The 12,421-nt window shown below is 37.2% G+C and overlaps 1 protein-coding gene across 4 annotated transcripts in view; it reads left to right on the top strand.

The window, feature by feature from the left end:
- Positions 1-3,335: 3,335 nt before the first annotated feature.
- Positions 3,336-12,421, top strand: part of LOC150095320 (uncharacterized) — a 55,931-nt gene continuing 46,845 nt past the window's right edge. Inside the window, exon 1 of one of the 4 annotated variants that reach the window (XM_090410542.1) lies at positions 3,336-3,432. In XM_090410542.1, coding sequence (XP_090266668.1) covers positions 3,393-3,432 — 40 coding nt within the window. In that variant the 5' untranslated portion in view covers positions 3,336-3,392. Of the gene's footprint in view, positions 3,451-4,721; positions 4,827-10,579; positions 10,995-12,421 lie in introns of those variants that run through there. The other 3 variants (XM_090410544.1, XM_090410545.1, XM_090410543.1) reach the window with 3 other exon arrangements.

Genomic DNA, 12,421 nt, shown 5'->3' with positions numbered 1-12,421 from the left:
GGAGGGAAGAATTGGAAGTGAGGCTTCAGATTGTACAAGATGAAATATTGGCCCCGAGCAGTTTCTAGAAGGAATACGGATTTCCTGAGGTGTAGCGATATCTGGATAGGCTTTTACAATGGAGGCTTGCAGCTGTTGATATTGCTTTTCAGTTTTTGGGTTCTTCATTGGTAGGCTTGTGAATGCTTTCCACTTTAGGGTGTGGGTTAGGAGGTCTCTTCTGACTCTTATTCCTGCCCAGTTACATGTAGGGAAAAGAAAAGGCTGGCCCGTTGTGAGACTTGTGATGTTTCTGTTCGCAAATAGTGGTTCTGTTAGTACAGCTGATTCTGTTGATCCTGTGAGTGTGTGATGAAGTCCTGTGTTTTTCCATTGCTGTAGCGTCTTTGTAAAAAAGAGGTAGCTTAGGAGGAGATGGTGCAGGACTGGCCATTCGGAGGATTGTGGAAAGTGTAAGTCCTCTGGTGGATGATTTCGTGATGTAATCGAAGGTGCTCACATAAGTGTGATGGCATTGAAGTGTTTTTAGGAGGAGGATTATCCTGAAAGATCTAATCTTGGTTCCAAGGGAAATCAGGCCTTGACCTCCCTTGCTGAGTGGCTTGCAGAGTTTAGGGTATGTTGTCCAGTGAGTTTTGTTCCAGAGGAAACGTTTGATTTCCTTTTGAATGTGGTGGAGAAATTCTTCAGGAGGTGTGAGTACTTTGAGGGTATGCCATAAGATACTCGCAGCCATCTGGTTAACTATTAGTACTCTTCCTCTAAGTGAAGACATGGAACGAACGTTGTTTCATTTACCTAGCACCTGTTTGAAACGATTGTGCAGCTGTGTCCAGTTCAGTGTGTTATATATTTTGGTGTTGCCAAGGTGTACACCTAAGTATCTTTGTCCTTCGCTTGACCAGGTACATTCGATCGGAGAGTCATTTCTAGACTTCCATCTGCCTGACCACAAGCCCGTGGTTTTGGCAGAATTTAATTTGGCCCCTGAGGCTTGTGCATGTAGTCTGTATGCTTCTTCGGTTACTGTCATTTCTTCTTCATTTCTTACTATTACAGTGACGTCATCGGCATATGCTGATAAGGTAATTTTTTGATGTGGCTCTATTGTTCTGGTTCGTTTGGAGATGATGGTGTCGTGTACTCTTTTTAAGAAGGGTTCTATGGCCAGTGTGTATAATTGACCAGAGAGGGGACATCCTTGCTTGATCCCTCGAGAGTATGACAAAGTGCGAGTGAGCCTGTTGTTGATTTTTAAGCAGAAATGTGCATCTCTGTAAAGCAATTGAACTGTTTCAATGATGAGAGGACCATACCCAAATGCCTTTAGAACTTCATAAAGGTAATCGTGCTCTACCCTGTCGAAAGCCTTCTCCTGATCAAGGCTGACGAGAGCTAGGTCTTCATGTTGGCTGTTTGCGATGTGGATGAGATCTCTTATTAAATGGAGGTTATCATGTATTGATCTTCCTGGGACAGAGTACGTTTGATGTTGGCCAATAACTTCGGACAGTGTTGGCTTTATTCGGTTTGCTATAACTTTGGAAATTATTTTGCAATCGGTATTAGTTAGGGAGATTGGACGCCAGTTTCGGATATCCATGTAGTCTCCCTTCTTTGGTATCAATCGTGCTACTGAGGTCGTGACGGATTGTGGGAGGCCATTGATGTAGGCTTCTTGCAGTGTTTTGAGGAGAAGTGGTCCGAGTTGATTCCAGAAGACTTGGAAATACTCTGACATGAGACCATCAAGGCCAAGAGATTTGTTCTTTGGCAAAGATGTGCATGCGGTTTTCAGTTCATCTAGCGTGATTTTCTTTTCTAAGTGGTTCCGATCTGTTGCAGAGATTTTTTTTGTTTCTTTCAGTATTTCGTGAATGGCATGATGGGATGTTCCTGTAGTACTGTATGCATTCTTGTAGTATTGTAGGATTTCAGAGGTGAATTTGCTAGGATCTTCTGTGATGCTGTCATCTTGAAGTCTGATAGCAGAAATGGAATTTACTGCCTGGCATTTTTTTTCCAAAGAGAAAAAATATTTTGTGGGGGCGTCTGAAAGATTTATTTGTGTATGCCGCGATCTAAGTAGGGCACCTTTTGCCGATAATTCGGCCTGTCTTTGCATGGCTTGGAAGGCAGAATGATGTTCAGGGCTTTCTTCTGGGAGATACTTGAGCTGTTCTTCAAGTTGTCGGATTCTAATGTTCCTCTGTTGATTTTTCTGGTGACTGCAGATCTGCGTAAAGGATTTTATTCGTGATTTTAAGTGGGGCCACCATGTTTTCATTGGTTCTGTATCCACTTTCGAGTGAGTGAGGTTAGTTATTAAAGCCTGAGTGTTTGTTATATAAGCTGGATCTTTCAGGAGAGTATTGTTGAAGATCCAATAGGCACTTCCTGATTTGGATGCTTCCCAAGATACTGATAGTTGCAGCTTGACGAAGCAATGATCTGAAATGTAGGAAGGGATGTGTGAGATGTTTCTAACTAGAGGCAAGGTGTGTTTGGAAATGTAGTATCTGTCCAGTCGTGCTTGGTAGAGTGACCTATTTGTCGCTGTGATTGCTGACCTCCATGTGTAGGATTTCTTATCAGGATGTTGATGCCGAAAGACGTCGATGAGTTCATTATCGTTTACCAGTGTTTGAAGTTTGTTTATTAATTGGCTACGATGCAAACAAACCAGATAGATAGTCAGATAGAGAGAGAGAGAGAGAGAGAGAGAGAGAGAGAGAGAGAGAGAGAGAGAGAGAGAGAGAGAGAGAGAGAGAGAGAGAGGCAGGTATAATTAAACGTCGCGATATAATTAGTCCTATTGTCAACAACTGTTTCACTAATTCCAGCCATTGAAAATAAAAACATTGCCAAGAATGACTATCGGTATTAATTCGGTAGCGTAAGATAAACAAACACAAAAAGTAAGCAACCTGAATAAACTTGGATGTTTATGTTTTAATGTATATCAATAATGTCACAATTTCCAACCGCTATATAGTATGTATAAATGCGTTATAGTATAAATAACAAAATATAAAATGCGTATAGTAAAAATCGGTTGATACAGTGCTTCTGTATCAATAAAAAAAATCCACATATTTAACACATATAATCCACACATATAATTAATGTAAAATGGATTAATCCGTTCCCAAAATTATTATATTTAAGGAGAAACATATAAGTGATTTAATAAAAATAGACTATGACTAGATAAGAACACACGCAACTATTTATAGACAGAAAATACTGTGGTTGGTATTGATGGGCAGTAGATGGCGATATTGGTATTTGTGTGTAATGGGAGAATTAAGTAGTAGGGAAGATGGTTAGATGTGTGCGGCGACGTGGGGTACAGTTCCCTCCCGCGATGAATCCTTGGAGGCGTCATAATAATGATAAGTTTTGTCTTTAAAAAAGAAAAAAGAAATGAGCGTGTGTGATATTTTTGATGTAGATATGAATTGTTTTTTGTTTTTTTTTTTTTTGCAAAGTTATGGAAATTGCAGTTAATGCTTTATGTCATACTAATTACGCCATTATTTTCTAAATACAGTGGAACCTCGGTTGTCGAACATAATTCGTTCCTAAAGATTGTTTGAAAACTGAAACCATTTTCCTATAAGAATTAATGTAAAATGGATTAATCCGTTCCCAAACCCCAGATGATTGCTTATTTAAACCTTTACAATCATGCACAAAATCGTATACAAAAACACATGAAAATGCATAGAATCTTACACAGAAAGAATAAACCCAATAAATAGATAAAATAAGCGAAAATTGATCGCCTCTTTATTTTTGAGTATTGTACAGATCCTTGATTTCGCCATACCGAACTGCATATAACAAGATCCGAGATACGAACGCCATTTTCATGTTTGGATATGATTTCTTTTTTTACCTCTATTTTGCTTCTAACAACTTTTCTTTTCGCTTTGCTGCTATCACTATCCTTCTTCGCAACGTGATGGCTTATTTAATAATAATTTATAAAAAAAAAATAAAAAAAACATGAAACACAAAGAAAATCAAGAAAAGGCACTGCAAATTCAAGAATGCGAATAAATTTAAGGGGAAGTATGACACGTATTGTGTGAATAATGGTTAGTATGTAATGTCTCACGCGATGAGTCTTTTGACTCCATGGAGGCACCTTATAATAATAATAATAATAATAATAATATACAATAGGTGTCTTAAATTAATTAATTCTCCAGAAAGTCCAGCAAGTGTTTGCACTAAGCATAGGCTACGGCGTAACTGAACGCTCTCCCGCTGTAATCCCAGTTCGTGGTTACCGGTTTGTTCGGAAGCCGATTTGTTCGAGATGAGAGTCGTTCGACAACCGAGGTTCCACTGTATTATAATAATGCGATTTTGTTACTATAGAACTATCCATTACTCTTAATAATTAATAACTGTTTTCGATAAAGTGGTATGCGCAGCGCTAGGAATGATGCAAATAAGAATAGAAAAAAAAAAAAAAAAAAGGTTTATACAGAGGTAGGTGCCCGGCGTTTCGAAATCGAAGTGATTTCATGGTTGTGTCTTAACAACTTACTGGAGAAGTTGGATAAGTCAATTTGGTTTCCTAATAAGGACGAGATATCCCAAATTGTGTTTGAATAGTTTCAAAGTTAAATAATTACTCTAAAGGTGGTCTGACACTTTCCTTGAAAGCGTAGTTAATGTAGAACGTGATCTGTCTTCTGTACATGTTCGTTTGATAAATGACGAATTTCTTTATCGTTTCTATCATTCAAACACATCAAGTGTGGACGAAGATGTCTGAAAATGAATCCTGCATGCAGTGAGAGGCCTGACAAGTAAAGGATTTAATTAGTGTGCTTCAATAGCTGGTATTTTTAAATACGATATACAGTATAGTAGGTTGACTACTGTCCATCGTATTAAGAGTATTTTATGTATTTCTGCGTAATATTTTAAATGTTACATGGTAAAGATATTTTCTCAAAAAAAGAAAGAAAGAAAACTTTAAACTCAAAACTTAAAGCTGTACAAGCTCATCTAGAAGATGCCTTTTACAATTTTTTACAAAAAAAAATTATGCAACCGTGTGGTTCTCGGTTCGACGTTTCTTATACCACGTTCTTCCAATCAGTAATGTTCAAAACCACATGTAATGTACGGTAGGAAAATATCTCAGGGAAAAAAAAAATTAAATGGACAGGAACTTGTGTTATGAAATGTAGTCACAAAATAGCAGGACCGGCCATCTCGGGGGTGCGATGGGTGCAATGCCCCACGATCGAGTGAGCACAGTCGGTGCACATTTGCGGAAACGTATTTTTTATTTTATTTTTCTTCTTCTAATTTTGCTTATAACTAAAGGGATTTCATCGACGGGATTTTAGGTCCCCCGGTAATAATAATATCTCTGTGTTTCTCTATTATATTAGTGTTTTGTGTTCAGTAAACGTTATGTTAACCTGTTATATTTCGAATGTTTTTTTTTTGTTTGTTTGTTTTGTTTTCCTGTGCCAAAATCATTTGCAGGTGAGAGGTTTTACAATGCGTTTATTTCGAATCCTTTAATGTTTACCTTTGAAAAATATTTTAGGGCCCCAAAAGGTTTCTTGCAACTGGGGCCCCCTTATAGAGAAGGCTGGTCCTGCCAAATAGTATGGAACCGGAAAAAAACAAATAAATAAAGAAAAATCGGATGATTCAACTTAATGCACTTGTTACATAATGAACTTTTTACTCATTTTCTACAGGGACGGTTCTGTTCTTTTCTGTTTCCTTCATTCTGGGAAAACTCAATATTGGCGAATGAAAGGAATATGCAGCTTTATTCAAACGTAACTCTTTTCTACCTTCTCTCCACAATCAATTCGCTCTTGATACCTTACTATTTAATTTAATCTGTCGTTCGACTCTTGTAGTGCCCTTTCTCTTAAACCACAAAATACAATATGAAATTCTTATGGGGGATCACTCCCATACGGTTAGTGATGGAGTAAACTCGTGGACTGAATATATTAGATTTAGAAGTAATCGGATGATGTACACATCATATCAACATTATCGCCAGTCGAAAATAGTGATCATATAGCCCTTATGTGGAAGGCGCAAAGGCATGCATAGGTATCCGGAATAAGGGGATACATGTGAAACTATATAGCAGTAGATTATTGGAAGGCTTAAAAATCAGCCTCGAAATTCTGTGGGAAAAAAGAACTTGAAGTAAAAGCGATTAATATGGCGTGGGCGACAGTTTAAAAATATTTGATGATAGCATGACTGTGTGTGTGCCTTAATAAAAAAAGGGGGGGGTTAACAGGGTAATTTTTATTCTAGGTGTTTATTAGAACTTTTCATCCTCCCTTCGTTGTTTATTTGTTACTTTTTTTGCCTTTTCTTTGTTTCTTATACCACATATATTTTTGGCTTGGCTTGGTCTAGTTGTTCAAGTTCCTCGCCTTTGTGTGTGATGCTGCTTATATTCCATGTTGCAATTTTCATTATATGTTCCTTTTTCCAATTTCGTTTTCCTGATTATCTGTACTGTTTTTCTTTGGCTGAGACTTGAAAGTACACTGGTGTCCAAAAGCTAAGGATGAACTACATTTTTACACGTATATGAAAACATCTTCATAACTACAGCCAAGTGTGGACGTAAATTTATTGCCAGCATACTAATAAACTATATTACACAAAAAAATGTGTTAGAGATTTTGTACAAATTAAATTGCAATATGTTTTTGGCAAAAGTTACAAATTTCCTAAGGACATAGTTAAGGAATTAATGTATAGTGCTTACAGACAACTATGCGGAGAGACATTTCAATATGGAATATGTCCATCCCATGTACCATGCAATACTTGGCACCAAGTGATTCAGGAGTTCTTCAGGCAAACCAGTCCACTCCTCATTCAGAGCAAGGATAAAACCTTCTTTGTTTTCTGGAGGGGAATTTCGAGCAGCAACTCCCTATTGTGTCCCAAACATGTTCTATGGGGTTGAGATCTGGGGAGGTGCTGACCACTTGATTCAATACCCTCCCTCTCCAGAAGTATCTCCACTGCTAGTGTGTGATGTGGTGTGGCATTGTCATCCATAGAAATGAATTCTTCACCTACAGCACCATGGAACAATCACTGGGATCCATGCTCTATATTCACCTGCAATGTGACCCATAAACTTCTAGAAAGTGGGATCCTGATTATTTTGAATTATGTAATTTGACCTTTGCTTTGGCAACATGTTTAGTCCTAAATAATCTGGCCAGGATCATTTGGATAGTGGGCTTGCCTGTAAGGATAAACAGTGTTGCAGTAAGTCTTCTTTATCCATTATCCAGGGACAGGACTCAAGGCATGCTCTAGTGCTTGTATAGCATCCAGGGTAACCTTTGTGTTCCACTACCAAGTGCATTTATTGTTTGCTGGATGTTCTTGTGTTTAAGGGAGCGAGGATCCCCTGATAGCAAATCAAAAAATCCCTTTCAGCATGAATCCTGCATCCTAAAATTTTGCAAGGGTTCCCATAATGCCCCACAAAAAATACAGATTCTCTAAATGCATCATCTGATAACAGAAATAAGAAACAAAAGACACTTTACTCTCTTTGGATGAGTTGAGTAAGCTTTTTAATTTTGCAAGAGATTTAAAGGTGGCTCTTGAGGTTGCATTTTTGTAGTACTCTGTTTATTTTGTCTGATGCCCCCCTTTAATGTAGGGAATGGTTATAGTTTTATTGTAGTCTTGTTTGTCTTTGTTTTTTATTGAGGCGTTGCGGACAATTTTGTTAAAAGTATTTTGGCTGTATCCATTTTTTTGAAAAGTATTGCTGATCACTTTAAATTCGCCTTTCAGTGCCTGTTCACTGGAGCAGATCTTCAGAGCCCTGTTTTTTAGAGTGTTAATGACACCTAGTTTTTGTGTTGGGTGGTGGTACGAGTTTGTGTATATATTAACCAGCATGTGTCGGTTTCTGGTAAACAGTGAAGGAAAGATTGCTCGAGGGGAGACGTGTGACATGTGTATCTAGAAACGGCAGTGTGTTATGTGTTTCAATCTCAATTTTGAACTGTATATGTTTGTGTTGCTTGTTTAGGTGGCTAAGGAATGTGTCTAGTGTCTGGTGGCCATGAGACCAGATCGCGAAAACATCATCAACCTATCTAAGCTAGACTTTGTGTTTTAAAGGGGAGGAACCTAAATGAAATGTAACGCAGTTTGTCTTGTATATTTATGTATGCTCCAGATGATCTTGATATGAAGATCGAAACATCGGGATAATAAAAAGAGTTATTTTAACATGGTTGTAGAATCCATAATTTCAAAAATGAATGCTGATCACTGTGTAACACTAAAAGAAAGGATTATATTCAGTGGATACAGAAGTATCCATTGTATTCTATGGCAGTGTCTGGAGATTTTTCTTTCAGGCATGCTATTGTCATAATTTTCTTGACAAGCAAGTTCTTATTCAGTTCTTATTTAGGGATGTAGGAATCATTTTAGTAGTTATTTCAGGAGTGAGACTGTACTACGTCGGACGAATAATGCTCTCCAAAGAGAAGCGCTTCAGATTATAAAGTTTGGGTATACTGAAATTATTATTATTACTACCCAAGACCCAATGGAGTCAAAGACTCATCTAGGAGGTCCTATTATCAGATATGAGAAAAACATATGAGTTAGTGTCACCTTTGATATTTTCTTAACTGACCTTCTTAGCGTAAGTGAATTTTTACATGTATTGTGATAGTCAGCTTCCCTTTTGCATCATGATTCGAGAGGTGTTCTATTTGTTGTTTACCTTTATATTTCTTCATCTTTCCACCTTTGATATGTATGGGAGTAGTCCAGATGGTCTTCCTCACAGTCAATACATTTAGATTTCATCACAGAGAAAGACTTATTATCATGCTCTTTACTACCACATCAGGCACAGATGGTAAGTTATGGCAAACAGTTTGGGCATGCCCATATCTCTGACATTTAAAGCATCTCAGTGGATTAGGGATGTAGAACCTAGCAGGAGTAGGCTCTACTTCCCTAATCCTGCTTTTATCAATGTTGGAAGTTTCGGTATGTCAAAAGTAAGAATGATGTTCCTAGTCAGAACCAATTGGCCATCTCTATATCAGGATGCACCTCATACTTGTCACATCTTGATCTTTACACTCTTAACATCCACTGTTAATATTCCACCACTGATGTTTTTTTGAAGTAGTTTTCTGAGTGTTGTTGACAAGTTGTTTTAACAAGAATGTTTAAACAGTTTTTAACTGTTTTGAGAGATCCTATGAGTCCTAAACACTTACAATAAATGAAGGGTGATATTTCCCCTATTGACATTTTATCTGTGCATGGATGATGAAAAACAGTGATATATAAAACAATATATCACTGCTTTTCATCATCCATGCACAGATACAGGGTGTTCGGGATAAATTTGACATATTTATAATTAATTATATTTTTCCGTAAGTTACATGTATTAACACACACTTCTCTTCATTTAAAAGTTTGGACCCTTCTTCATTCATATACAAGATGTCAGAAAGGATGGATAGCTGGAACCCACCTGAATCATGGAAGAGAATAACTTGTATCATGATGATTCGTGCCCGCCATCAAAATAAGGATATTACGACTGCTGCCCAATGCTCCCTGAATACAGTAAAAACAATCAGGCATGAACTAGAGACTTGGAATGGTGACTACGAGGATGTAGCAAGAAGAAAGATCCCTAGCAGACGATCTGATTGCGTTCGTACAGCAGAATTCCTCGCAAATCTGCAGGAACAGGTGTTGAAGAACCCTGGCATTGGAATTCGGGCTTTGTTCGTGGAGTTGCTAACTGTAGTCAAGCCCTGGATAACAAGGGTAGCCAATGGTAGGCCGTATGTATGGCAGCAGGATTTGGCCCCTTGCCACACCTCTGGGAAAAGTCAAAAATGGTTGTCTGAAAATTTCTACGACTTCACCAGTCCAAATGTTTGGCCTCCAAACTCCCCAGACCTTAACCCCATGGATTATTTTGTATGGGGCGCAGTTGAAAAAGACACCAATCGCACTTCCAGTAATACAAAAGCCCAGTTAATGGATAAAATTAAAACAGTTTTTGCTGCCCTTCCCAGGGAGACTGTAGCATCAGCTTGTTCGAGGTTCCGAAGCAGAATTGAAGCTGTGATCGATGCTAATGGTGGTTATTTTGAGTAAATCTTGTTGATAGTATTGTAATTAACTCTGCCTGTAATGTTTTTTTGTCAATTCATTAAATTTATTAGATACAAAGAAGATTTTCTTTTTCCTTACGAAACTGTCAAATTTATCACGAACACCCTGTATATGTGCATGGATATAAATGAGCCCTAAAAAATATGACAGCGATGTTTATGACATCACTGTCATATTTTTTAGTATTAAAATCACTGTTACTGGAAGGAAAACTATCTGTAAGCAAGAATGTTTATTCATGTAATCATAAATTAAATCGAGTTTGATGTAATTTTTTTTCCCCACTAGAGGTCATGCCAGTGAGTAGCATGTGATCAAATCATTGTTTCTCTAGCTTTCAGTTTGAAATGTAACGCAGCTTGTTTTGTATATTTATGTATGCTCCAGATGACGATCTTGATATGAAGATCGAAATGTCGGGATAACAAAGAGTTATTTTAACATGGTTTTAGAATCCATAATTTCACAAATGGACCACTGAATATAAATTAAACACAAGAACTGATACTGACTTATCAAATGCTATACTACTAAACATTTTACCAAAGAAAGAGACAGAGACTGGCTTTTTATACTTCTCAAAATTCTCAATAGAATAAGTCTACAAAAAAAAAAAAAAAAAAAAAATTTGATAATCTCAAGATGTCTTCAGAAACAAACTTATCTATTTCTGTCTGCAGAATACAGAACCCCCCCCCCCTTCCACCTGCATTTCACTGTTATTCACAAAGACTGAACTGGAGCTGGATCTGCTCATTGAGAAGTCGCTATTCTTGTGGGTAAGAATAATGATCCCTATTCTTTCTTACTTGTCAGTGCATTCATCTAAACACTGCTCTTGAAGTGGTAGCTGGCTGTCTTTCGGTGGAATTTCTTATTATAATATGCTCCATTTATGTTGACTCAGAACCCAGTGCTAATGGGTTCTGAGTCAACTCAGATTGACGTTGATTTTTTTTTTTTTTATGTCGGGCCAATACACGAGAGGTTGGTTGCTCAACCTATAGTACGCTAGTACCGTATATGGGTAATTTTTGTATTGGTTTTGTTTTGATAATCTCATACTGCAAATTGTTTGAGCCCATATTTCTTATAGGTAACTTTAATGAACACAGTACTCCTTGGGGCCAACACTAATAGTTGAAGGCAAGTGTTGAGTGCATGTTTCATAATAATAATAACCTCTCTCTCTTCTTAACAGTGGATGCAGTATATTTTTCATATGCCTATCCACTTGTATTCTATAAATATATTTTATTATCTACTTGCCTGCCATTTTTCCACTACTGATCATGTGGGGAAAAAAATGTAAGTGATTATTTCTCCATGCTTTGCATCCTTGTGAGAAACATATTCTTCTATTTGGACTTTATGTGGAAAGGTGACATGAGTACTAGGTAGCCACAAAAAAAAAAAAAAAAAAAAAGAGAGAGATCAAGACAGAGCATATGGTATATTTCAGAAATACCTTGCTACATGAAGTCTCATAGCATTTAAATGTGCACTGGCCAAATGTGCACAAAGTTGTATGTGATGTGATAAAATTTGAAAAAATGACGAGTAGATATAGAATATCCCATTCATCTGCCTATCCTGGAACATACCAATGCAGTTGCAGACACTTTATAAGAAAGCTTTGCTAGAATTTCAGCAAAAACATTGTATCCTCCAGAATTTTTGATTTGAAAAAACAAGAGAAACAGTGACTTAATTTTACAAAAAGGTAGAGTCGTGCAATCAGCCATTCGTTAAGGAGGACTAAAAAGAGCACTTTTACTCTCTCTCTCTCTCATGCTAGTCCCATAAGACCTAATGATATCCATTATGAAATGATAAAAATCTCCCATGTTCTTCATGGATATTTCCTTCTCTCTCTCTCTCTTATTCTACAACAGAATACTCATGGAGGAGGACTTTCTGGATTCATGGCATAATTCAATTTTCATTGCCTTCCAAATAACAGGAAAAGATCCAACACATGCAAAAAAGAGTTATTGACCTAACAGTCAGACCAGCTGTCTTTGTAAAGATAGTTTCTAAATACAAGACTTGTGTTTAGAAAGCAATGATCTTTTCTCCAACACACAAGGTGGCTTTCATAGATAATGATTGACTTTGGACTATTGGAGCCATCTAGTAACAGCTATGAGATGCATTCCTGTAACCCAAACATATGGTTTCAATTTTCTTTGATATGGAAAATAAA

The sequence above is a fragment of the Typopeltis vanoorti genome, chromosome 20, assembly GCF_054136105.1.
Source record: "Typopeltis vanoorti isolate ZY-2024b chromosome 20, IOZ_Tvanoo_1.0, whole genome shotgun sequence".
In the NCBI taxonomy this organism is placed as follows: Eukaryota; Metazoa; Arthropoda; class Arachnida; order Uropygi; family Thelyphonidae; genus Typopeltis; species Typopeltis vanoorti.
This window is presented reverse-complemented; position numbering and strand designations above follow the sequence as displayed.